The sequence below is a fragment of the Nomascus leucogenys genome, chromosome 18, assembly GCF_006542625.1.
Source record: "Nomascus leucogenys isolate Asia chromosome 18, Asia_NLE_v1, whole genome shotgun sequence".
Taxonomy (NCBI): domain Eukaryota; kingdom Metazoa; phylum Chordata; class Mammalia; order Primates; family Hylobatidae; genus Nomascus; species Nomascus leucogenys.
Genome location: NC_044398.1, coordinates 101,500,667 through 101,525,345, shown reverse-complemented (window position 1 = coordinate 101,525,345; position 24,679 = coordinate 101,500,667). Strand labels below are relative to the sequence as shown.

Below are 24,679 nucleotides of genomic sequence, written 5' to 3'. Positions count from 1 at the left end.
GGAGGTAGAGCTTGCAGTGAGCCGAGATTGCGCCATTGCACTCCAGCCTGGGTGATAGAGTGAGACTTTGTCTGAAAAAAAAAAAAAAAAAAAAAAGATGCGTCATTTGGAACGCGGGAATGTGAACTTCTTTGGAAAATGGGTATTTGCAGTGAAGGATCTTGAGATGAGATCATTCTGGTTCAGGGTGAGAGCTACATCCAGTGGCAAATACATAAGACAAAACACAAGACACAGAAGAGAAGACACAGACACAGGGAAGGTGGCCATGTGAGGACAGGGCAGAGGCTGGAGCAAGGTATTCACAGACGATCCTTCAACAATGCAGGGGTGTGAGGGGCCAACCACCTTGCTGCTGAAAATCCTCATGACGCTTTTTTTTTTTTTTTTTTTGAGACAAGGTCTTGCTCCGTTGCCCAGACTGGAGGACAGTGGCGCAATCATAGCTCACCGAAGCCTTGACTGCCCAGGCTCAAGCCACCCTCCCACCTCAGTCTCCTGAGTAGCTGGCACTATAGGCGTGCGCCACCACACCCAGCCAATTTTTTTTTGTTCTTTAAGAGATGGGTCTCAATATGTGGCCCAGGCTGGTCTCAAACCGCTGGGTTCAAGTGGTCCTCCCACTTCGGCCTCCCCAAAGTGCTCAGATTACAGATGTGAGTTACTGCGCTCGGTCTTTATATAACTTTTGACTTCCCCAAAACGTTAACTACTAACAGCCTATTGTTGACAACGAGACTTACCAATAACGTAAGCAGTTGATTGACACATATGTATACGTTGTATGTATTATATACTGTTTTTCTCACAATAAAGTCACCCAGAGAAAGGAAAATGTTGCTAAGAAGATCGTAAGGAAGGGAAAATATGTTTACTATTTGTGAGGTGGAAGTGGGTCATTATCGAGCTCTTCATCCTCATCATCGTCACACTGAACAGGCAGAGGAGGAGGAGTTTTTGATCTTGGTGTCTCGGGGTGGCAGAGCCAGAAGAAATGTGTGTCTAAGTGGCCCCTGCAGTTCAGACCTTGTGGTTCAAGGTCAAGTCTAAGTGGCCCCTGCAGTTCAGATCTTGTGGTTCGAGGTCAAGTGCACAAGCCAAGGAACAGCAAAGCCCACAGTGTCACCTCATGCTGGAAGAGGCAAGGGCAGGTTCACCCTCAGAGCCTCCAGAAGGCACCTGCCTGGACAGCACCTGGATCACAGACTTCTGGCTTCCAGAACTGTGAGAGAATAAATGTCTGTGTCGGAAGCCCCTCAGTTTGTGGTAATTTGTTCGGGCAGCCACAGGAAATCAACACACTGTGTCTGCCCCCAGGTTCCGGCCAGTGTGTGTGGGATGCAGACAGGGCAGTGGATGTCTGACTTTACTCAGAAGGGAACCTCTTGGCCAGGCGTGGTGGTTCACGCCTGTAATCCCAGCACTTTGGGAGGATGAGGCAGGCGGATCACGAGGTCAGGAGTTCAAGATCAGCCTGGCCAACATGGTGAAACCCCGTTTCTACCAAAAATACAAAATTAGCTGGGCGTGGTGGTGCACACCTGTAGTCCTAGCTACTCAGGAGGCTGTCAGGAGAATCACTTGTACCTGGGAGGCAGAGGTTGCAGTGAGCCGAGATCACGCCACTGTACTCCAGCCCTGGCCCTCCCACAAGACAAATGCAGGAGACAGCCTGGCTAAGGACATTATGTCCTGAACTGGAGCCACCCAGCCAGCCGTCAGGGTGCATGTTAAGCCCAGCAAGGATTGATTTTCTTTCCATAGCCCCGTGTATTCAAAGTCCTGCAAAGTCATCCTTTTCACTGCAAAAGGTCCTTGCCCTGTCTCCCGATTTCTGAAGTGACAGCCATAGATTGAACAGCTGTCCCAGGATTCATTTTTACCATCAAGCACCTGACGCGGGAAATCCCATCTAGCGAGGTGATATGGTTTGGCTCTGTGTCCCCACCCAAATCTCATGATGAATTGTAACCTCCAGTGTTGGAGGTGGGGCCTGGGGGGAGGTGACTGGATCATGGTGGGGGTTTCTCACAGTTTCCTAGTCTGTTCTGTGATAGAGATCTGACCAAATCTGGCTGTTTAGTGTGTGGCCCCTCCCCCTTCACGCTCTCTTCCTCCTGCTCTGGCTATGTAGGATGTGCCTGCTTGCCCTTCGCCTCCCACCACGATTGTAAGTTTCCTGAGGCCTCCCCAGCCATGCTTCCTGTAAAGCCTGCAGTAATGTGAGTCAACAAAGCCTCTTTTCTTTATAAATTGCCCAGCCTCAGGTAGTTCTTTACACAGCGTGAGAAAGGACTAATACCCTTAGGTAAATCAATAAACGGGCTTTGGCTAAATTGAGAGGCACGATTTCAAACTCTGCTCTGGTTTTCTTGCCGTGGAGCAGCAACTTACCTGCCAGGTTCGAACTTGAACTCGGTTTGACTCCACCGTGTAAACGTTTTCTTCATGCATTGCTAACACGGGTGTCTCACACAAGAAAGTCCCTAAAATGAAAGACAAACGTCAGGATGGTGGCCATTCATCTGCGAGATTTGCCAGGAGTTTCAGGAGCATTCCCACACACGATCCCTAATTAATCTCAGCCTCACCACAGCTTCGTGGGGGTGCGCTATCTGCACCTTGCAGATGAAGAAAATGAGGCTCTGAGGCACAGGGAACTGTCCGTGGCCACGGCTAGCAGTGGCAGCGTGTGCAGGTCCCGGGCTGACGTGGAGACTCCATGCTGGGCTCTGGGCTCCCTGCCCTGCACCCCTCCCATCTGGCAGCTGGTGCTCCCAGCAGCACAGCATCTATGACAACACACCCATTTAAGCAAATGTTTGCTCATTTTAGGTGGAACTTTGGTGGCCACAAGCCCTAGTCCATGGACCTAACTATTAGGGTTGGTGCAAAAGCAGTTTTTGCCATCAACCACAATTACTTTTGCAGCAACATAACAGATAAGAATCTAGAGGTGGTCGCGGTGGCTCACACCTGTAATCCCAGCACTTAGGGAGGCTGAAGCAGGTGGATCACATGAGGTCAGGAGTTTGAGACCAGCCTGGCCAACATTGTGGAATGTTGTCTCTACTAAAAATACAAAAATTGGCCAGGTATTGTGGTGCATGCCTGTAATCCCACCTACGTGGGAGGCTGAGGCAGGAGAATCACTTGAGCCCAGGAGGCGGCGGCTGCAGTGAGCCACCACCACACCACGGCACTCCAGCCTGGGCGACAGAGCAAGACTCTGTCTCAAAAAGAATCTAGTTAGGGAGATGATAATATACACAAAACAAAAAATATCCCAGCACCTGCTGTGCTGGTCCTACTGAGGGAAATCAGAAGTTCACCCTTGCTCCTAGGGAGTCTACAGAGAGGAGAGGAGAGCAGATGTGAAGTGTTGGCACAATCCTGGACAGAGTGTGGAAAATGTTACGAGAGAACTTTAGGCAACAAAGTATTAGCAGAGAAAAAAAAGCGTGAGAAAGATCTGAGAGAGGGGCGGAAGCTAGTGACAGACGTGCCTGAAGAGGCGGGGGCGTTCAAACACACGAGGGGGCAACCGCCCTGGGAATAGCATGGCACGAGGCCTCCTGTGTGCGCAGGCGGCTGACGGGGCAGGGTTGGTGAAGGTGATAACTGTGGAATGGGGGGAGCTAAGCAGCACATCCTGGTGGCGGGGCCACTGCAATGGGCTGGGAAATGTTCCCTAAAGATGCCAGGTCCTGCTCCCTGGCATGCGTGAATATTACTTTATGTGGCAGAAGATGGCAAGGTCTTGGGATGAGATTATACTGAGTTATCCAGGTAGGCCCTAAATACAGTCACGAGTGTCCCTGTAAGAGGGAGGGAGGCAGATTTCAGACCAGGGGCAATGTGACTACAGAGACAGAGACTGGAGGTTTGTGATCACAAGCCAAAGACTGCTGGCAGCCACCAGAAGCTGAAACAGGTTCTCCCCTGGGGCTGCAGCGGCAGCGTGGCCCTGCTGACGCGATCACTTCTGTCCAGTGAAACAGATTTGGGACCTCTGGCCTCCAGAACGATGGGAGAATCCATCCCTCACATCTTTGTCTGAAGCCGCCAAGTCTGTGGTCCTTTGCTACAGCTATCTCTGGAAACTCCCACAGACGTGCTGAAGAGAGCAGGAAGAAAACAATGGCCAAGGCTGGGTGTGGTGGCTCACGCCTATAATCACAGCACTTTGGGAGGCCGAGGCGAGCAAATCACCTGAGGTCAGGAGTTCGAGACCAGCCTGGCCAACAAGGTGAAACCCCGTCTCTACTAAAATATAAAAATTAGCTGGGCGTGGTGGCGCACGCCTGTAATCCCAGGTACTGGGGAGGCTGAGGCAGGAGAACTGCTTGAGCCCGGGAGGCGGAGGTTGCAGTGAGGTGAGATCGCACCACTGCACTCCAGCCTGGGCAATGATGGCGAAACTAACCGCAGAGAGCTGGAGAGATCTTGGGGACCTAGAAGGGTGTTTGAGATTAACGGAGCATGTCTGAAGAGCCACCTTGAAGTTTCAGACAGAGGCTGGCCTTGGGTCAAGACACCACAGGTCTCACTGCTGTGCATGGTCTGGGAACATTTCAGAAGATGGGAGGCAGCCACCCCCGCCCCGGAAGGAACCCCACAGAAGCACTGTGGCTGTTTGCGCCCACACAGCAGGCCCCAGGAGGCACTGGCAGCACGGGGCCACAGCTGCAGCCCTGGGTCTGGAAATGCAGGCACTGGCATGAGGGTCTCCCCAGCCCCTGTGCCAGCCCTCAACTGCACCACAGTGGCCCTCTCATTAGGCAGGGAGGAAATAAAGCCAGGTAGTGGGAGTGCCTCTGTCGGGGTGAAAAGAACCCACCTGCACTCCGTATCGCGACTCCAGAAAGCTCAAAGATCGCCACCTGCCTTCCGTTCCAGACTGCGACAGCATCCTGAAAAGAAACGTGGACATTCAAGGCAACGGGCGGGAAAAGTGAGGTGCAACTGTACACCCCACTGCACACTTCCAAAGCCTCCTCTAAGCACTTCAGAACGCTGCTGCTCCGTCACCCCACGACTATGAGATCACTGGGTCCTCTGTGGATGGGTTGAGGCTGTTTTCCGTGTTACGTAAGATATCCATGGGTTTTATTACTTTTTTTTTTTTTTAGGTTTGGGGAATGGCAAAGAAAGTATCCCTCTCTTTATTTACTTTTTAAATTTATTTTTTAACTTAATTTTTTTAATTGATAAGGGTACATGGCAGGTGTATATATTTTTATTATTATTTTCTTTTTTTTGAGATAGGGTCTCACTCTGTCACCCAGGCTGGAGTGCAGTGGCACGATCTCAGCTCACAGCAACCTCCACCTCCTGGGTTCAAGCGATTCTCCTGCCTCAGCCTCCCGAGTAGCTGGGATTACAGGCATGCACCCCGACGCCTGGCTAATTTTTGTATTTTGGAGTTTTAGTATCTTGGCCAGGCTGGTCTTGAACTCCTGACCTGAAGTGATCTGCTCACCTCAGCCTCCCAAAGTGCTGGGATTACAGGCGTCAGCCACCGTGCCTGGCCTATATTTTTATTATGATTTTCTTTATGAATATGATGTACATGGATATCCAGGAAATAAGAGAATCTAGGATGGAACTGAGAGTGGCCTAACCTGCCATCTGGGGCCCTTGTTGCCCTGAACTACCTGGCAATGGGGCAGTTCTTTTGTCTGTGTCCAACCCACGGGTCCCCTCGGCAGTCACCTTGGTGGCAAACACCCCACTGATGTGCATGTCGGTGCGCAGGCTGTGCGCGATCCCCGTGGACGGGAAGCACACATTCAGCAGGCTTGGGGAGACCTGCACGGCGGCCACTTGCTGGTTGAAGTGTGACGACATGGCCCGCTCGCTGAGGATGGCCACGGAGATGACGTTGTTCACTGCCAGCAGGTTCTTCCTGGAACCCCACTTCATTTCCAGGTTGCAAGAGAAAGAACCAGATGTGTGAACAGAGCAGGAGAAAGATGCAGTCAGGAGAATACTTACACGCACGAGAACTCAGAAACCATTTCCAAGTACCATTGTTCTGGACTTAAAAAATGATCTCAAGAAATGCCTTATAAAGGTAAAGTGTGTGCTGTGTAGACAGACTTTAAGACACTGACACGCAGGAGTTGCGATTGGACAGGCAGCACTTGTCTGTTCTGATGGGAAGAGCGTCTTCTAGAGTTTTTCTCAGCGTGACATAGGGGTGTTTATGTTTTTCATAAACAGGAAGTTTACATAATGGATTAGATTATCCAGCTTTCCTCTGCTGATGTGAAATGTTGGTTTCATAATTTTATATTAAACTCCTAAATCTATCTAAAATAAATAAAGAGCTATGCAAAAAGGAAAGTATAAATTCCATATAGGAAAAAACCCAGACATCAGAAACTGCTCTGAAAGGGCTCAGATGTTGGACTTGGCAAAAACTTCAAAGTAGCCACTGGAAACCTGGTGAAGGAGCTGAAGGAAACCAGCCTGGTGAAGTGAAGGAAGCTACAATGACAGTGTCTCATCAGGCAGAGAACGGGAACAGAGAGAAAGCATAAGAAAGAACCAAATGCTGCAGAGAAATTAAAACATCCTCACACAAAAACTTGTACACAAGTGTTCATAACAGCATTATTCAAATGTCCATCAACTGATGAATGGAGAAAGAAAATGTGGCCTGTTCACAGCAGAGAATGTGATTCAGCCACGAAAAGGAGCAAAGCGTTGACACAGGCTGCAATCTGGAGGGGCCTTGAAACCTCAGCTCAGTGGGAGCAGCCGGGCACAAAAGACCAGGTGTTGTGTGATTCCATTTCCATGAAACATCCAGAATGGGCAAATCCTTAGAGACAGGAGGTAAGATTAGTGGCTGCCAAGGGCTGGAGAGGGAAAAATAAGAGTGACCACTAAAAGGTACAGATTTTCTGTAGCGATAAAACTGTTTTAGAATTCACTGCAGTGATGTTTGTAAAATTGTGAATATACCAAAAACCACTTTGTATATATCATGAATTGTATCTCAGTAAAGCTCTTTTTCAAATATATATAGAGACAGAGATGGAGATGGAGGGATGGGTTCGTGGGTAGATATATATTATAACTAATACAGGTCCACAATCTCTTATATGCAATTCTGAAATCCGAAAGGTCTTGTAAAATGCCTTATTATTGTTACTTTCACATAGTCTTAAGTTGAATAACTGATAAAAATAGGTTCAGAGTCATTTACAGCTTCCACTTTCTTTTTTTTTTTTTGAGACGGAGTCTCGCTCTGTCACCCAGGCTGGAGTGCAGTGGCGTGATCTCAGCTCACTGCAAGCTCCAGCTCCTGGGTTCATGCCATTCTCCTGCCTCAGCCTCCCGAGTAGCTGAGACTACAGGCGCCTGCCACCATGCCCAGCTAATTTTTTGTATTTTTTAGTAGAGACAGGGTTTCACTGTGTTAGCCAGGATGGTCTCGATCTCCTGACCTCGTGATCCACCCGCCTTGGCCTCCCAAAGTGCTGGGATTACAGGCGTGAGCCACCGCGCCCGGCCACGGCCTCCACTTTCATGCAGCAGAAAGTGAGTGCACCGAACACCCTCGGAGGCTGTACCTGGATTTGCGTGATGTTTCCTTGGAGCTCAGTAGGGGTCTGAAGGGCCCACCTGTCCTTGCCCTCTGCCCCGGGGCTGCCCAGGAAGCCTGGTACTTTTCTCCACATGGCTACTCGCCCTCTGTCAGTACCAGCGGCCAGAAGACCTACAGGTAGAAACAAACTGCATGTGAACAGAGTTAAAGAAAGGGAACAAAACAGCAACAAGCTCTGTTCTCTGACCCCCTTCTTCAAAGCATCAGCCCTCGCCCAGTCTGGTGCCTCTCCACCCCATCCCTGGCTGCATCTTTCCGCCCAGGTCCTTGTTGCCCTGACCTCACAGTGCTAGTGAGGGGGTGGTGGGGGATGCTGCTCTCCCAGCTTTCCTAGAGGCCAGTCGGCCTGGCTCAGGGCTGCCCCGTGCTCAGCACTGAGCAGGCACTAGAGACACGGCTCTGGCTCACCTCCTAGTCTCCTGTGCTCTGGATGTGCATATGCGCACATACACACATGTGCATGCACACACGCGCACACACACTTCCTGCACTGTCTTTCCCGTGGCATTTCAGGAGGGAACAGAGATCAATGAGCAGGAATCGGTTTGCTTCTTTTTAGACGGGGTCACGCTCTGTCACCCAGACTGGAGTGCACTGGCACCATCTTAGCTCACTGCAGCCTCAACCTCCCAGGCTCAAGCAATCCTCCCACCTCAGCCTCCTGAGTAGATGGGACCACCGCTGTACACCACCACACCTGGCTAATTTGTGTATTTTTTGTGGAGACGGGGTCTCACTATGTAGCTCAGGCTGGTCTTGAACTCCTGGGCTCAAGTGATCCTCCCTCCTCAGCCTCCCAAAGTGCTGGGATGCAGGTTGTCATGCTTCTGACCAAACCCCTTTGCCTTCATGTGGGATCACAAAGCTCTGCTGTTGCTTGCTTGCCCTTGCCCGACTATTTGAATGGCTGTGAGTTACCAAGTTACCATTGTGTGAATAGCCCCCATATTTCACTACAATTATTTTGCAGCCGGAGCACAATGCTTGTGGTTGGTTCTGTTTCTCTTGTGCCAGGCCAGGAAGCCTCACCTTTGACTTTACAGTAACAAACACAGTTCATATTCTCTCCTTTCTCAAAGCCAAACTTCTCATCTGGACTCAGTATATAATTCTCTCCTCGTTCTATATCCCAGAATCTGCAACAGAAGAAAGCGAGCCCCATGGAGGGCCTGTGTTAGTGGCGTTTCCCTCTGAGGGGTTTTTGAACCTGTGGAGCAAACGTTAAAAGTCAGGAAAAAGACAAAGTTCATCAGACTCCTGATATGAAAACGAACACTGTTGCTACATTTAGGACATTTTATGTCCTGTTTATAATGAAAGCAGTTGCCGATAGACGATGGTTTGTATATGGCAGGAGGTCACCACGAGAACACAGGAACTGCAGCACCACACAGAGCACGAGATGGCCCCGGACAGCACACTGAGCTAACGCAGCAGGCAGCAGAGACCAGAACGACTGATTCTAGTTATGCCACACTCCGAAAAACCAGGCAAAGAGATTCCACAGGCAGACACCAGGGCAGGGCCACCTGGGGGCAAGGGGAGCCCCAAGGGAGTGCAGTGGGGCGGGCAGGGACTCCTGGGGTCTCTTAATGCTCAGCCCCTCAGTCTGGGAGCTGGTGAATGGGTATGTCCTGTATGTGAGCAGTCAGCATCCCATGTGCATTTTACATATGCTACATTCCAACACGAAGCCGACTCAGAAGAGCCTGTTCCTCAGGGAACTCTCATCAAGGGGCACTGGAAAGGCAGACTCTCACCTGAGGGCAGCCTCCCCGACGGCCATCACGAGAAGGCTGCCTTCAATCAGAGCGATGTCTGCCCGGTGGCCGGTTTTCCCGCTCAGCTTGACCTGTGTAAGGAAACAACCGAGCAGAGGCACCGTGCTTGAAGAGACGGCCTGTTCCGGCTTCAGAAGCCTGGAGTCTCTGGTCCTCAGTGACTTCATGGAGACTCACCAAGTGGGGGAAACGTGGGGACAAATGATGAAAACTCTGTGAGGTAGCTTTGGGTTTTGAGATGTATGGGCCGAAGCAAACCACTACTCTTGCACATTAAATAATGGCTACTGGGCCGGGCGCAGTGGCTCACGCCTGTAATCCCAGCACTTTGGGAGGCCGAGGCGGATGGATCACGAGGTCAGGAGATCGAGACCATCCTGGCTAACACTGTGAAACCCCGTCTCTACTAAAAATACAAAAAATTAGCCGGGCGTGGTGGCGGGCGCCTGTAGTCTCAGCTACTCGGGAGGCTGAGGCAGGAGAATGGCGTGAACCCGGGAGGTGGAGATTGCAGTCAGCTGAGATTGGGCCACTGCACTCCAGCCTGGGCGACAGAGCGAGACTCCGTCTCAGAAAAAAAAATAAATAAATAAATAAAAAAAATAATAATAATAATGGCTACTGAGCGCACAGCATGGCTGGGTGGCCATTGGCGGACACGCTCTGGAGTGATCACTAAGCTAAGCTGGTGCTCCCTATTCATCCAACCACACCCTCTGGGCAGGCCTATCATCCCTGTTTTGTAGCGAACAAACCTGGCCACGGCCTACCAGCCAGTGAGGAGCTGAGCAGGGTATTTAAAGCAAGGTCTGTGGACTGAACTGCATACCCCAAACTCATATGTGGGAGCCCTAACCCCCAGTGCAACTGTACTTGCCTTCAGGAGGTACTTAAGGTTAATGAGATCATAGGGTGGGTGAGCCCTGGTCTGACAGGGCTGTGGCCATGGAAGGAGACACCAGAGCTGGCGCTCCCTCTCCCTCCCTGCCCTGTGAGGACACCAGGAAGAGGCCCCTGCAGGCTGCTTGATGTGGGACATTAGCCTCCAGAACTGTGACAAATGTCTGCTGTCACGTCACGCAGTCTTTGGTAGGTTGTTACGGTGGCCCAAGCTGGCCCCTGTGACGAGGTCCCTGTGACTAGTGCCCGTGTCCTCAGCCGCCCTTACAGGGCATGTAAAGGACCGAATAAACACTGACTGAGGAAAAATCAGCTCTGTTATCTGTAAGAGCATCTTTAGGGAAAGTTCAGTGGCCTCCAAGGAGCAGGGATTCCTGTGGAACAAACCAGCTGGAAGACGGGGATACGGTCGCCTGCCCGCTGAGTTCTGCAAGTGGAATGAGAGGCTGTGCAGTGAGTGTGACTCTCTTACTTGCGCCCCAGGTCATGAGGGGTGCAGCCTGGGGGTCAGCCCGGGCTGTCTCCCATCAGGCCCCACATCCACCCAAAGATGCAGGAAAATCTCCATCTCTTCTGTTTCCTTCACCTATGAATTGAATGTAGTATGATAAATAATGACACCGCTAGCTACGTTAGCCTCCCTAACACAGATGATAGGCTTTTTTTCAGTCTTGCTATCCAGAAGAGAAAGGACCGTTAACGAGGCCAGAGAGAACCTGGCCCCACCTCCCCAGCGTGAGCCCCCAAGCCCACTCCCACTCACCTTCATCACTTCTTCTGCTTCGCCCTCAGGAGGCACCGTGTACAGGGACAGCCGGAGGTTCTCCGTGACCACCACCAGTGCCTCCCTCTTCTCCATGTAGAACAGCATCTGAATCGCGCTGTCTGCGGACACCACCTGAGTGGTCTTACCCTTCTCATCCACATAGTGCACTGTCCCTGGGGGCAAACGTGGGGTCACTACATGAGGAGGCCCTGGTTTATCTGCTTCCATGACCCTCACCAGCAGCCATTTCTATCAACTTAAGGACATTTTCAAAGCAAAGCATCTTCATTATAAGAACTTAAAAATGGGCCTGGCACAGCGGCTCATGCCTGTAATCCCAGCACTTTGGGAGGCCGAGGCTGGTAGATCACCTGAGGCCAGGATTTCAAGACCAGCCTGGCCAACATAGTGAAATCCTGTCTATACTAAAAATACAAAAACTAGCCAGGCAGACGTGGTGGTGTGCGCCTGTAATCCCATCTACTCAGGAGACCTAGGCACGGGAATCACTTGAACCCTGGAGGTGGAGGTTGCAGTGAGCCAAGATCACGCCACTGCACTCTGTCCTGGGTGACAGAGCAGGACTCCGTCTCAAAAAAAAAAAAAAAAAAGAACTTAAAAATGGAGCATGTGACCTGACCTTACAGGCTGCAACCTCCACTTCATGGGTTCAGCTCAGCCTCAAGCTGTCTCCATTGATTCCTTCTCTGCCCCTGTCTTGGAGGGTTTCACGTCCACACTGCTGACCCTGCAAATCTGGCAGCCTCGTAGCTCTGTGTCCACCTCATACCCTCCACACGCTGAGGCCCTAAATGACAAGCCCTCTCTGTGGCCACTACTCCCTGTCCTTTCTGCCCCAGGTGTCGCTGCTGTGCCATCTGCCTCTTGCCAGGCTCTCTCTGGACCTCCCTCTCTCAACCTCCACCAGCTGCTCCTGGTCTAAGCTACGGGACTCAACGGTACCCAGCCTGGAATCCCCGTCCCCCTGCCCTACCTGAGCCTGCTCCAGTGCTGGCCAGCCACTCTGTCTGAAGGCCCTGTGTGAGCTCGGGGACCCAGGCTCATTTTTGCTGCTCTGCAGGAGACTCCTGTGGGAGCCTTCTCACCTGCCCCTCCCCTCTCATCTTTTTCCCGATGGATAACGAGTTCTTATTTTTATTATTAATTCTTTTTTCAAGATACAGGTTCTCACTGTGTCAGCCAGGCTGGAGCAGAGTGACATGATCATAGCCCTCTGCAGCCTCAACCTCCTGGGTTCAAGTGATCCTCCCAACTAGGCCTCCCAAGTGACTGAGGCCACAGGCACACACCAGCACACCGAGCACAAGTTCTTATCCAGCTCAGAAGTTCAAGATTACCTAGCGGTGAATGGTGACACCAACTAGTATTTCATAAGTGCATAGTACGTGGCAGGCTCAGTTCTAAGCATCTTTATAGATGATAAGTGGGTAGACACCAGTATTATCCCCATTTTCCACATAAGGACGTGAGGCACAGCAATGAACTCACCCACAAAGCCTACAGCTCCCGGACAACCGGCAGGAATTCGCAGCCCATAAGCCACCAGAGCCGGGCTCCTCCCTGGCACGCACCCCCTCCTCTAGGTGACCAGCGCTTCTTCCTTGTGGGCCTCCTCTCTCCACCCCCTTCTCATTAGCCTTCCTGGGGGGCCCCTATCCTGGCACACCCCCTCCTTGCCATCTCACGGTGCTGTGCCCACTCGGATGTCCCCACTGGGATCTTCCCAATGTCCCCCCTCCATTAGCTCTATGTCTTCACCTTCTAAAATGAAAGATTTCCCTTATTTAAAAATTACAAAAACCACACAGCCCCGTCTGCTCTCATCTTCCTGTCCAGATCTGGCTGCTTGGTGAAACCGATAGCAAAAGCCTCCTTTCTCCCGAGACCCGGCCACCTCTGTGTGGCTCTCATCTCCTCAGCCACACCAGCAACCCACACACCTGGGCCACTGTCACACGGCTCTAAGAGATGCGCTTTTTCTTTTAACTTCATATTGCATTTATTCTGGCCTTGGCTGGGCAGCCTGTCCCCCTCGTACAGTGAGGAAGAACGGGCTGAACACCAGCCACACGGTGCCCAGCGCTGACCTCCCCGTGAAGGCTGGCCGGGGGCCGCAGGCTGGAGTGAAACCCCCTGCCCTGCTCACACCTCATTCCCACACCCTAGCCAAGTACCTGGCATACAAGAGGTGCTTGATAATTACACAGACTGAATACCAGGGGTGCCACCAAAGAATTTTCCAAAACTGTCTCTGGTGCCATGCAGTCAGCCTGTAAATGCGGATTAAAAGCCTCCTCATGAAAACCCTTCAAACACAAGCAAAGCTCAACTTGTCTATCAGAACAAAGCGAGGGCAACATTTCAACACTGGATGGACGGCTGCAGAGAGCGGCTGCAGCACTCCGCCTGGCACACGTCATCCTTCCGTGCAGCCTGCTGCTATCACCATTACTGTTCTATGCAGAAACACCATCTGTGAGTTTAAACTCCCTACCAGACACCCCTAAAATGCTAGGACCCCTGAGAATCACAACCAAAGTTCCTCACCATCCATCAGACTGACAAAGAACCACAGTCCCTCCTGAGATCCTGTCTTCAGCAAACTTCCAGAGCTGCTCTTCTTCCAGTTAAACACGTCCAGGGCTTTCTCATCGCCACTCACAGCTGCCTTTGCCAACTGAAGCAGGTCCCTGAAAGCAAACACGACATGAAGTCAAGATTCTTCTGCCACTCCTACAGCAACTCAGGGCTGGGGCCCCTCCTGGGTCAGGAGCAGCCCGCTTCCCACTTCCCCTGATGTAAACACATGCACGGGTCACAGGGCAAGCCCCACACTTACTCGCCGGGAGCGGGGAGCCGGAAGATGCAGTGCGTGAGGTGTTTCCCATACTCAAGTTTCAGCAGGGGCGTCCCTCGCACTCGGCCCCTTTGGTCCAACCTCCACAAGAGCAAGACACCAAGCTGGAAAGACCCAACACCACGTGGTAGGACAGGTGTCCTGGCAGAGTGACGGATGGAAGGACAGGTGTCCTGGCAGAGTGATGGGTGGAAGGACAGGTGTCCTGGCAGAGTGACTGGTGGAAGGCAAAAGTTGAACTGTGCAACAGGACACATGCATATTCCTTATTTAAAAAAGTTACAAAACTACTGTGTATACACCATGAAAATTTCAAACAATTCAAAAGTCTTTAAAGAAAGAACTGGAAACTCTTCCGCAGAGCGTCTCCACATCTCCATGCCTAGAGATAGCAACTGCTATATATTCAACTTTTTAAAATAAACTTTTTTTTTTTTTTGAGGTGGAGTCTCACTTTGTCACTCAGGCTGGAGTTCAGTGGTGTGGTCTTGGCTCACTGCAACCTCCGCCTCCTGGGTTCAAGCAATTCTCCTGCCTCAGCCTCCTGAGTAGCTGGGACGACAGGTGCATGACACCACACCCGGCTAATTTTTGTATTTTTAGTACAGATGGGGTTTCACCATGTTGGCCAGGCTGGGACACCATGTGACATCTGGCTGCCATGTCTCCTTGGGCTCCTCTGGGCTATGACAGTGTCTCAGGCTCTTTGTCTTAAGGCCCTGGACAGTTTGAGACCTGCTGGCCGGGTATATCATGGGATGCTCCTCCACTGGGATTGTTGATAGTTTTTCTCCTAGTTGCCTGGGGTGGAGGGCTTGGGGAGGAGGAGCATAAAGCTGAGGTGCCTTCTCTGCGTGCTGCGTCCCCATGACTGGTCACTGCCGGCATTGACCTTGACCACCTGGTGGAGGCTGTGCTTGTGGGGTCTCTCTACTGTGAAGTAGCTCTTCCCCTGGATCCCCCTCCATCCTGTCCTATTCAGAAAGAAGTCACTCTCTGCAGCCCGTACTTGAGGAGTGGGAGATACGCCCTACCCTCGGGGTGGAGCATCCATGTAAACCACCCGGGCTTCTTCAGCATGGGAGATTTGCCTCTTCACCACCATTAACTCATTCATTCAATCCTGTGTTTGCATCAGGGTGGACACGTGGGTATTTACTTCCCATGCTGGGTTATCATCCAAGGCTGCCTCGTGTATTCTGTTGCTCACATTGTGCCAGCTTTAAGCTCTCTAGTTGGCCTCTCTGTCCCTTTGATGTGCCCCCATTACCTGGGTTTGGTGAGCACTTCCTTTCTGGTGCCCTAATATTACCTAGGTTCATTTCTCAAAAAAAAATTTTTTTTTTTTTGAGACAGGGTCTCACTCTGTCGCCCAGGCTGGAATGGAGTGGTGCAATCATAGCTCACTGCAGCCTCTGCTTCCAGGACTCCAGTGATCCTCCCACCTCAGCCTCCCGAGTAGCTGGGAATACAGATGCTCACCACAACAGCTGGCTGATTTTTGTATTTTCTGTACAGATGGAGTCTCACTATGTTGCCCAGGCTGGTATCAAACTCCAGGGCTCAAGCAACTTTCCCACCTCTGCCTTCCAAAGTGCTAGGATTATAGGTGTGAGCCACAGCGCCTGGCCTAGACTCATTTCTCTATTCCAGTCCTGGAATCAGCCATTTCTCCAAGGAGCCGTGGTTGTTTACTGGAGAATGGGGTAAGAAGCGAAGTCCTCGTGCTGGGTACACGGCATGCTCAATTTAAACTCATCACAGTCGCAAATGCATGGCATAGACAAGGGTGAGTGAAGTTCCGGGAACGGGGAGACGGCTCCACAGGGACAGCTGGTGGGGCCTCCCGGGACTAGGGGATGCGGTTAGGCGGCGCCCAAGGGCAGCATCTCAATCTGAGTCAGGGTGCATGGCTCTTCTGCTCTGACGCCAAGCACTCCCCAGGGGACGCTTCCTGGCCCAAAACTGGGGGGCACTTTAGCCCACAGTACGCTCTTCTTCCCACCACCTTTTAAGGCAGCACCGACTCCAATCTCCCCAAATGCTGGATAACATGGTTTTTATTGTACACAGGAAGAGTATTTTCAAATAATGTCAGATTTAAAAGAAACTTGCAGGCCAGGCACGGTGGCTTACGCCTGTAATCCCAGCACTTTGGGAGGCCGAGGCGGGTGGATGACAAGGTCAGGAGATTGAGACCATCCTGGCTAACATGGTGAAACCCTGGCTCTACTAAAAATACAAAAAATTAGCCGGGGGTGGTGGCGGGCACCTGTAGTCCCAGCTACTCGGGAGGCTGAGGCAGGAGAATGGCATGAACCCGGGAGGCGGAGCTTGCAGTGAGCCAAGATGGCGCCACTGCACTCCAGCCTGGGCGACAGAGTGAGACTCCGTCTCAAAAAAAAAAATTAAAAAAATAAATAAATAAAATAAAGGAAACTTACAGACCGGGCTCAGTGGCTCACGCCTCTCATCCCAGCACTTTGAGAGGCCGAGGCAAGCAGATCACGAGGTCAGGATTTCAAGACCAGCCTGGCCAGCATGGTGAAACCTCGTCCCTACTAAAAATACAAAATTAGCCAGGCATGTTGGTGCGTGCCTGTAGTCCCAGCTACTCAGGAGGCTGATCACTTGAATCTGGGAGGTGGAGGTTGCAGTGCCATTGCACTCCAGCCTGGGCGACAGAGCAAGACTCCATCTCAGAAAAAACAAAAAAGGAAACTTACACAAGAAACCTCTAAGAAAGGTTTTGCAAGATCTAAAACAGCATGTGGCATGTAAGTACACATCATAGGAATAGTGTATATTATCATATGATTCTTGACTCTAACAGCTTGATGAAGACAAGAATAAAAACACTAGGCAGCCCAGGCACAATGGCTCATGCCTGTAATCCCAGCACTTTGGGAGACCGAGGTGAGCAGATCACTTGAGGTCAGGAGTTTGAGACCAGCCTGGCCAACATGGCGAAATCCTGTCTCTACTAAAAATACAAATATTAGCCGGGTGTGATGGTGCATGCCTGTAATCCCAGCTACCTGGGAGGCTGAGGCACAAGAATTGCTTGAACCCAGGAGGCAGAGCTTGCAATGAGCCAAGATCCCGCCACTGCACTCCAGCCTGGGTGACCGAGTGAGGCTCTGTCTAAAACAAACAAACAAACAAACAAACAAACAAAACCACTATTGGTGTATTTGTGTTTAGTAATTTTTAAAAAATATTTTAAAAATAATGCTTGCATATTGAGAAAAAACCCCACCTAATGATAGAAATGAAAACGAATGACCCCCCCATCCCCCTCCCAGCCTCCTCCCTGGAGCCGAGGACCGCAGTGGCTCCCGTGTCTGCAAAGCATTTTATGCACACCACATCCTCAGCGGCATTCATTCCTGTGCCCTTCACGTGTCATCTGCTAGTTTTTTGTTTTGCTTTGTTTTGTTTTGATTTTTTGCACAAGTGACTTTAGAGATCTTTATTAGCACATACCAGCTTCTAGCTGACCACTTAACCAGCATTCTGAACATCATCAGACAGGCTGATGTCCAAGTTTCCAGGCTGCCACCTGGAATGTCCAAGTTTCCAGGCTGCTGCTCTGGGGGAAGAGGTTGTTGGATACAAATGTTTACAGCTCCTGCACCCAAAAGCAGAGATCTCTGCTCAGGAGGATGGAAGTAAACCCTCATTCTGAGAGAGGGACAGGTGTCTACCATCAAGAGCTCAACTTCCATTAACTCAGGAGAAAGGAAATCACAGGACGCAATGAGTCAAATATTCCTGATCCTCAGGTTTCCGCCCAATGATCCAGGAATGTGAGCAGGAAGTACAAGACGTAGAACTGAGCCTGAGGCACCTCCACCTCCTTGGCTGCACCCTCTGCTCCTCACCCGACTCTAGCATTGAGCTGCCCCAGGGTCCAGGCTTGGGTCTTCTCTGCCTTCATTTTTTTGTACCTCTCACCACTCCTGAGGGGCATCTCTCTACCACTTGTGAATTCTATGTTATTTCACATAGTATAATTTTACACAGCAAGACCCTAAAGAAAAGCTACCCCAAAGGTGAGAAACCAGCTCTCCTTGTGAAGAGCCGGAGTTAAGTGGACTAAGGGACTAATGGGAAAGTGGCGTGTGCTGGATGAGCATCTTGGGGGTGCATCATGGCATCAAAGTGCCAGTTAAAGTGGTGGGTTCTCCAGCGGCACGTCACTGGGAAGCTTTGCTAAAGGCTGGCTGGCCCCACATCAGGGTGCGCATCAGGTGAGGGTTTACTTGACCCTCAGACTTGGCTTCGCAGGAGTTCCCCAGAAGGCGTGAGTGGCCTGGCCCGTCTAATGTGCTCTCCTCTTCTCTACTGATGGGACTTCTAAGGACACTTAGTGGGAAATCCCTTTCTAGGGATCGCCCGCCTCCCCGGTTACTGCTGATTGGTGCACTGTGGGCACTTGGCCTGAGCTGGACTTTGAGGCCCCTCCCTGGGTCTGGACTTGCGACACGGAGCAGGAGCAGGCCGTCCTAACCTGGCCGTGCTCTCCTGGGAGACTGTGGGATACCCCAGTGGCCTCAGGTTAAGTGCACCTCTAACTTCAGCTGGTCTGGGCTGATTCCACCGGTAACCACAACAGGGTCTCTGGTGGAAGAGCAGGGAAGCCCCTTGCACCAAGTCTGGGGAAGAGATGTCTCTGCAGCATGGAGTTCCGAGAGTTGTTCCCTCGTTATTACTTCTCTTCCTGCTTGAACGCATTATTAAATTAGTTCCAGCACAATTTTAGATTTTCTTAGAAGGATTAGGCATTTCTGCTCTTAAATATTCTGACTCAGAAGACTTGATCAACTGATACCTGGGTTTCATTTTATGCCTGGATAATCTATTTTGCTAGCTGTTTCTATCTTTCTTTTATTCAAGAGATGGGGTCTTGCTATGTTGCCCAGGCTAGACTCAAACTCCTGGGCTCAAGTGATCCTCCTGGCTCAGCCTCCCAAGTAGCTGGTACTACAGGTGCATATCACCACACCTGGCTTACTTGTTTCTTAATACAGTCAAGCTGAGAATTACAAAAGTCAATGATCCTGGGTTATTTTATACTACTGTGGGATTGGCAGACGGTTCCACTGCAGGGAGTAGGAAAGATTACCAAGGAAGTAGAAATCTGGGGACAGGCCAATGTCCTGTGGGAACTGAACAGAAAAGCAGAAGAAAAATCATCCAGAAAATGGGAACAACCTGATAAAAAAAAAAAACTGGCGAATAATATGATCAGAAATAGAAACACAAGCTGGGCATGGTGGCTCATGCCTGTAATCCCAGCACTTTGGGAGGCTGAGGCGGGCAGATCATGAGGTCAGGAGATCAAGACCATCCTGGCTAACACGGTGAAAACCCATCTTTACTAAAAATACAAAAAATTAGCCGGGTGTGGTGGTGGGCGCCTGTAGTCCCAGCTACTCGGGAGGCTGAGGCAGGAGAATGGCGTGAACCCAGGAGGCGGAGCTTGCAGTGAGCCAAGATAGCGCCACTGCACTGCAGCCTGGGTGACAGAGCGAGAGACTGTCTCAAAAAAAAAAAAAGAAACACAAATGGCTCCTATAAATGATATTCATCCTTGATAGCAAGAGAAACATAAATGAGAATTCTAAGAAACACTTAGACCCACCAGGGAACGGTTCTGGATGAAAACACTCTGAGATACTACTTTTCTAAGCAGTTTTGCTACTCAGACACAACTCTCTAGGGAGAGAGGCTGGTGTGCACTATGAGCTGGTCCAGGCCCCAAGGACAGTGGTTTGGGCATCCGCTATGCCACAGGGCATGCCCTGGGACCCATCTGCACCCCCTTCTCGGTGTTTTTGTAAATGTACACATGTGCAAAATGGCAAAAGCATAAGGTTACTCACTGCACCATTGTCTAATTAGCAAAAGATTGAAAACCACCAAAATGTTAATCAACAGGGGGCTGGTTCAATAAATTATAATAACATTCATATAAAGAAGAGCTGGTTTAAAGAAAACAAGGAAGTTTACTATTTACCCATATGGAAGAATCACCAGGATACACTGTAAAATGAAAAAAGCAAGAGACATGACAGTGTGTATAGGACGCCATCACTTATGTGAAAAAGAATGAGGAAATCAGGAGACAATGTCCCTTACGTGATATTTCTGCCAAAAATGTTTGAAATGAAAGGATTATGAGGAGACAAACACAGCCAACTTGAGTGAGAGTCTATAAAACAACCAGTCTACATTCTCACAATGTAAATTTCATGAAAGACCAAAAAAAAAAAGGAAAGGGAGGAAAAAAGGAAGGAATGCAGGCAGACTAACCAACAGACTGACCAGGGAATTGTTCTTGATGAGAAAAAACTAGCCAGACGTGGTAGCTCACGCCTGTAATCCCAGCACTTTGGGAGGCCGAGGCAGGCAGATCTCTTGATGTTAGGAACTTGAAACCAGCCTGGCCCACATGGTGAAACTCCCTCTCTACTAAACATACCAAAAATTTGCTGGGCGCAGTGGTACACGCCTGTAATCCCAGCTACTCAGAAAGCTGAGGCGGGAGAATCGCTTGAACCCAGGAGGTAGAGGTTGCAGCGAGCTGAGAACGTGCCACTGCACTCTAGCCTGGGCGATAGAGCAAGACTCCATCACAAAAAAAAAAAAAAAAAAGAGACTAGAGAGAAATAACCGTGAAATGCAATGTATGAGCCTTTACTAGATCCTGCTCTAGAGGACATTCCTGGGACAGCTGGAGAAATGTGAACATAAACTGCATCTTGGATGTCAGCACTGTCACTGGTACATTTCCTGGAGTGTGAGAACTCTACTGTGGCTGTGTAGGGAATGCCCGAGGCCTTAGGAGAGTGACGTCTAAACATGTAGGGCTGAAGCATCATATCTGTGATAAACTCACAAATACTCAGGAAAAATACCCGTGTAGCAAGAGGGAAAGCAGACCTGGCAGTGGGAACGGCTGGCGAATTGACACAGAGGGTGGATGCGTGCCCTTGCACTGTTCTTTCAACTCCTCTCATAATGTAGAAATTTCAAAATCTCAAGCGAGAGAAAGAATGCACTTGTGTGTGCCTGAAGAAGCAGGAGAGGTGGTAAGAATGCACTTGTGTGTGCTGGAGGGCAGCAGCCAGGGGACTGAGGAGACAGGACATGGCTCAGCCTTCACTCTAGATGCCTGTTACCCTTTTTGAATCTTGGAACACGTGCATGTGTTACCTGTGGTTAATTAAGTAAACACATTAAAACATTTCTGCCATGTATTTGTGATTCAGTTGCCTCTGCACCGTGTCGCTCTGCTGTGGGTCTGTCCTGTGCACTGTGCGATGGTGGGCAGCATCCACCACCCACCCACAGGGGTCCGGCTGAATCCTTCCCCCAAATTGTGACAACAGAAAATGTCACTAGACACTGCCATGTCCCCTGGGGGGCAGAACCAATCCTGGTTAAGAAGCCCCGAGCTAGACAAACAGGCCTAGGGACCTTTGCCACAGAGTGGCAAATTTTCAAGCCTTGCTTCCAATATAAAACAAAATCTACAATTGCATCTGACAAGATCAACTGAATTTGGGAACAACACAGTTCACATATTTTGATCTTTCATACTCTTGAGCGTGGTCAGAAAAGGCCAAGGTCTGAGAACAGCATCTTGCATGTGTTGACTCACCCTGTCCCCAGACAGCAGGCAGTTTCCACTGGGGCTCCAATTGAGCACGGTGATGTCGGCCGTGTGCGTCAGAGGCATCGTGTGCTGCTCCTTGTCCTGCTTGTTAAACACCGTCACTTCCCCAGTCTCCCAGCCCAGAGCCAGCACCAGCCGCGTCGGGTGCCAGCACAGGGAAGCAACCCGGAATGGCCTCTCGACATGTGTATCCGGCACGCACTCCCCCTGCATCGGACAAGAGGCAAAATCCCGCAGTTCAGAGAGGGACAGCTACTGTTAAGAACTTCTGTCTAGGCCAGGCACGGAGGATCACTCCTGTAATTACAGCACTTTGGGAGGCTAAGGATCACAAAGTCAGGAGTTCGAGACCAGCTGGGCCAATTTGGTGAAACTCCGTCTCTACTATAGCCAGATGTGGTGGCGGGCGCCTGTAGTTCCAGCTACTCGGGACGTTAAGGCAGGAGAATTGCTTGAACCCGGGAGGTGGAGGTTGCAGCGAGCCCAGATTGCACCACTGCACTCCAGCCTGGGCGACAGAGCAAGACTCTCTCTCAAGAAAAAAAACAAAAAAGAACTGTGTGATCTGTGGACTCCACATTGGCGACAAGGTAGAAAAGCTATTTATTAAGGCAATGGGGCAATGTTCTCAGTAGACTCTTTTTCATAAAAACGCACCAACCTTGCCCCTAGCCGAGCTACCAAAGCAGAAGGTAACTTGTGCTCAGCTGACAATCCCAACCAGCTTGTCATGGAGTGCCACCTCCTCCCCATGGCTGCTGGATGGCTGGCACGCATTTTAGTGGGTGTGGCTGGGTTCCATAAAACCTTATCTACAAAAACCAGCAGCGAGCCAGCAGGTGAGGTTTGTGGCCCCAAGGATCTCAAAGTGTGGTCCAGAAACCCCAGGACCCTTTCAGGGATCTGAAAGGTGAAAATTATTTTCAGAACAAGTGACAGGTTAGTGCCATTCACACTCTCCTTCTCTCACGCGTCTACAGTGGAGCTTTTCAAAGGCTGTGTGGTGTCGTGACGTCACTAATGACAGATCGTGAGATATGTGCTGTGTTTTCTCTTTTTTTTTTTTTTGAGATGGAGTCTCACTCTGTAGCCCAGGCTGGAGTGCTGCACTGGCGTGATCTCAGCTCACCGCAACCTCCGCCTCCAAGGTTCAAGCAATTCTCCTGCCTCAGCCTCCCAAGTAGCTGAGACTACGTGCGCGCCACCATGCCCAGCTAATTTTTGTATTTTTAGTAGAGACAGGGTTTCATCACATTGGCCAGGCTGGTTTCAAACTCCTGACCTCATGATCTGCCCGCCTCAGCCTCCCAAAGTGCTGGGATTACAGACACCTGCCACCGCGCCCAGCTAATTCTTTGTATTTTTAGTAGAGACGGGGTTTCACTGTGTTAGCCAGGATGGCCTCAATTTCCTGACCTTGTGATCCGCCCACCTCGGTATCCCAAAGTGCTGGGATTACAGGCATGAGCCACTGCGCCCGGCACTTCATTTTCTTTGTGGAGTGTGAGGTACACCGGGCACCGAGAGGGTGGTTATGGAAGTCTGAGGAGCTTGGGGAAAGTTTCTGTTAGGGGGTGAATTGTGTCCCCACAAAGATATGTGGAAGTCCTATCCCCTGGTCCTTGTGACATGGCCTCCTTTGGAAACAGGGTCTTTGCAGATGGGTAAGCTCAGGTGAGGTCATTAGAGCAGGCCCTAGTTACATATGCCTGGTGTCCTTTTAGGAATAGGAGAAGAGACGCAGACACACAGAAGGGAAGGCCGGATGACACCAGAGGCAGGGCTGGACAGCACATCTGCCAGCCAGGGAGCACCAAGGCTTGCTGGGAACAGCAGGAGCAGGACAGCAGCTTGGGGCAGACTCTCCCCTCAGCCTTCAGAGCCAGCGGGCCCTGCTGACACCTGATTTCGAAGTTCTCGCCTCCAGAGCTGCCAGAGAACCTTTCTGTTGTTTAAAGCCACCCAGTTTGTGGAAATGATTAGAGTTCCAAATGGCCACTATGGAGCATGCGGGCGGATCACAAGGTCAGGAGATCGAGACCAACCTGGCTAACATGGTGAAACCCCGTCTCTACTAAAAATACAAAGAATTAGCCGGATGTGGTGGCGGGCGCCTGTAGTTCCAGCTACTTGAGAGGCTGAGGCAGGAGAATGGTGTGAACCCGGGAGGCGGAGCTTGCAGTGAGCCGAGATCGTGCCACTGCACTCCAGCCTGGGCGACACAGCGAGACTCCATCTCAAAAAATAATAATAAATAAATAAATAAGAAAATGAGGTTTCCTCCTCCACTCACTCTTCAGCCCTCTGCAGGCTCCCTGTTGCCACCACAACTTCATTGACAGAGGAAGATGCCTCAGGATCCATGAACAGCACTGTGGGGCCATTTCTGGTGGTGACCGTGAACTGATAGTGGCTTAATGCTGATAAGCATTAACAATTCCTAAACATGTCCCCAAGCCACCAAAATAGCCAGGGTGAAAGAACTGCCACATAGTAGGGCTTTGATAATACTGGGATTTGACCTCTGTGAAAACTGATGGTGGATGTTGTTTTCTGTTTCTTTTTTTTTTTTTTTTTTGAGACAGAGTTTTGCTGTTGTTGCCCAGGCTGGAGTGCAATGGCGTGATCTCTGCTCACTGCAACCCCTGCCTCCTGGGTTCAAGCGATTCTCCTGCCTCAGCCTCCCGAGTAGCTGGGATTACAGGCATGTGCCACCACCCCCGGCTAATTTTGTATTTTTAATAGAGATGGGGTTTCTCCATGTTGGTCAGGCTGGTCTCGAACCCCCAACCTCAAGTGATCCACCCACCTCGGCCTCCCAAAGTGCTGGGATTACAGGCGTGAGCCACTGCGCCTGGCCTGATGGATGCTGTTTTCTTCATGAATAAGCTAGAGTAGAGTTCATTTGAAAACACACACACATACATCACACAGACACACACACACGTTGCACACACACACATGCACATACACCCCCCCACATACACGCATACAGATGCACACACACACCCATATGCACACACCCACGTGTGCGCACACACACGGATGCACA

The 24,679-nt window shown here is 50.6% G+C and overlaps 1 protein-coding gene across 2 annotated transcripts in view; it reads right to left on the bottom strand.

Annotated features, from left to right (window-relative positions):
- Nucleotides 1-24,679, bottom strand: part of IFT140 (intraflagellar transport 140) — a 99,239-nt gene that overhangs the window by 70,486 nt on the left and 4,074 nt on the right. For both annotated transcript variants that reach the window (XM_030797797.1, XM_030797798.1), the window contains 10 exons: nt 21,613-21,834; nt 13,926-14,047; nt 13,634-13,776; nt 11,063-11,238; nt 9,379-9,470; nt 8,648-8,754; nt 7,584-7,729; nt 5,716-5,919; nt 4,841-4,913; nt 2,395-2,486 (listed from right to left, as the gene is read on the bottom strand). In XM_030797797.1, coding sequence (XP_030653657.1) covers nt 2,395-2,486; nt 4,841-4,913; nt 5,716-5,919; nt 7,584-7,729; nt 8,648-8,754; nt 9,379-9,470; nt 11,063-11,238; nt 13,634-13,776; nt 13,926-14,047; nt 21,613-21,834 — 1,377 coding nt within the window. The remainder of the gene's footprint in view (nt 1-2,394; nt 2,487-4,840; nt 4,914-5,715; nt 5,920-7,583; nt 7,730-8,647; nt 8,755-9,378; nt 9,471-11,062; nt 11,239-13,633; nt 13,777-13,925; nt 14,048-21,612; nt 21,835-24,679) is intronic.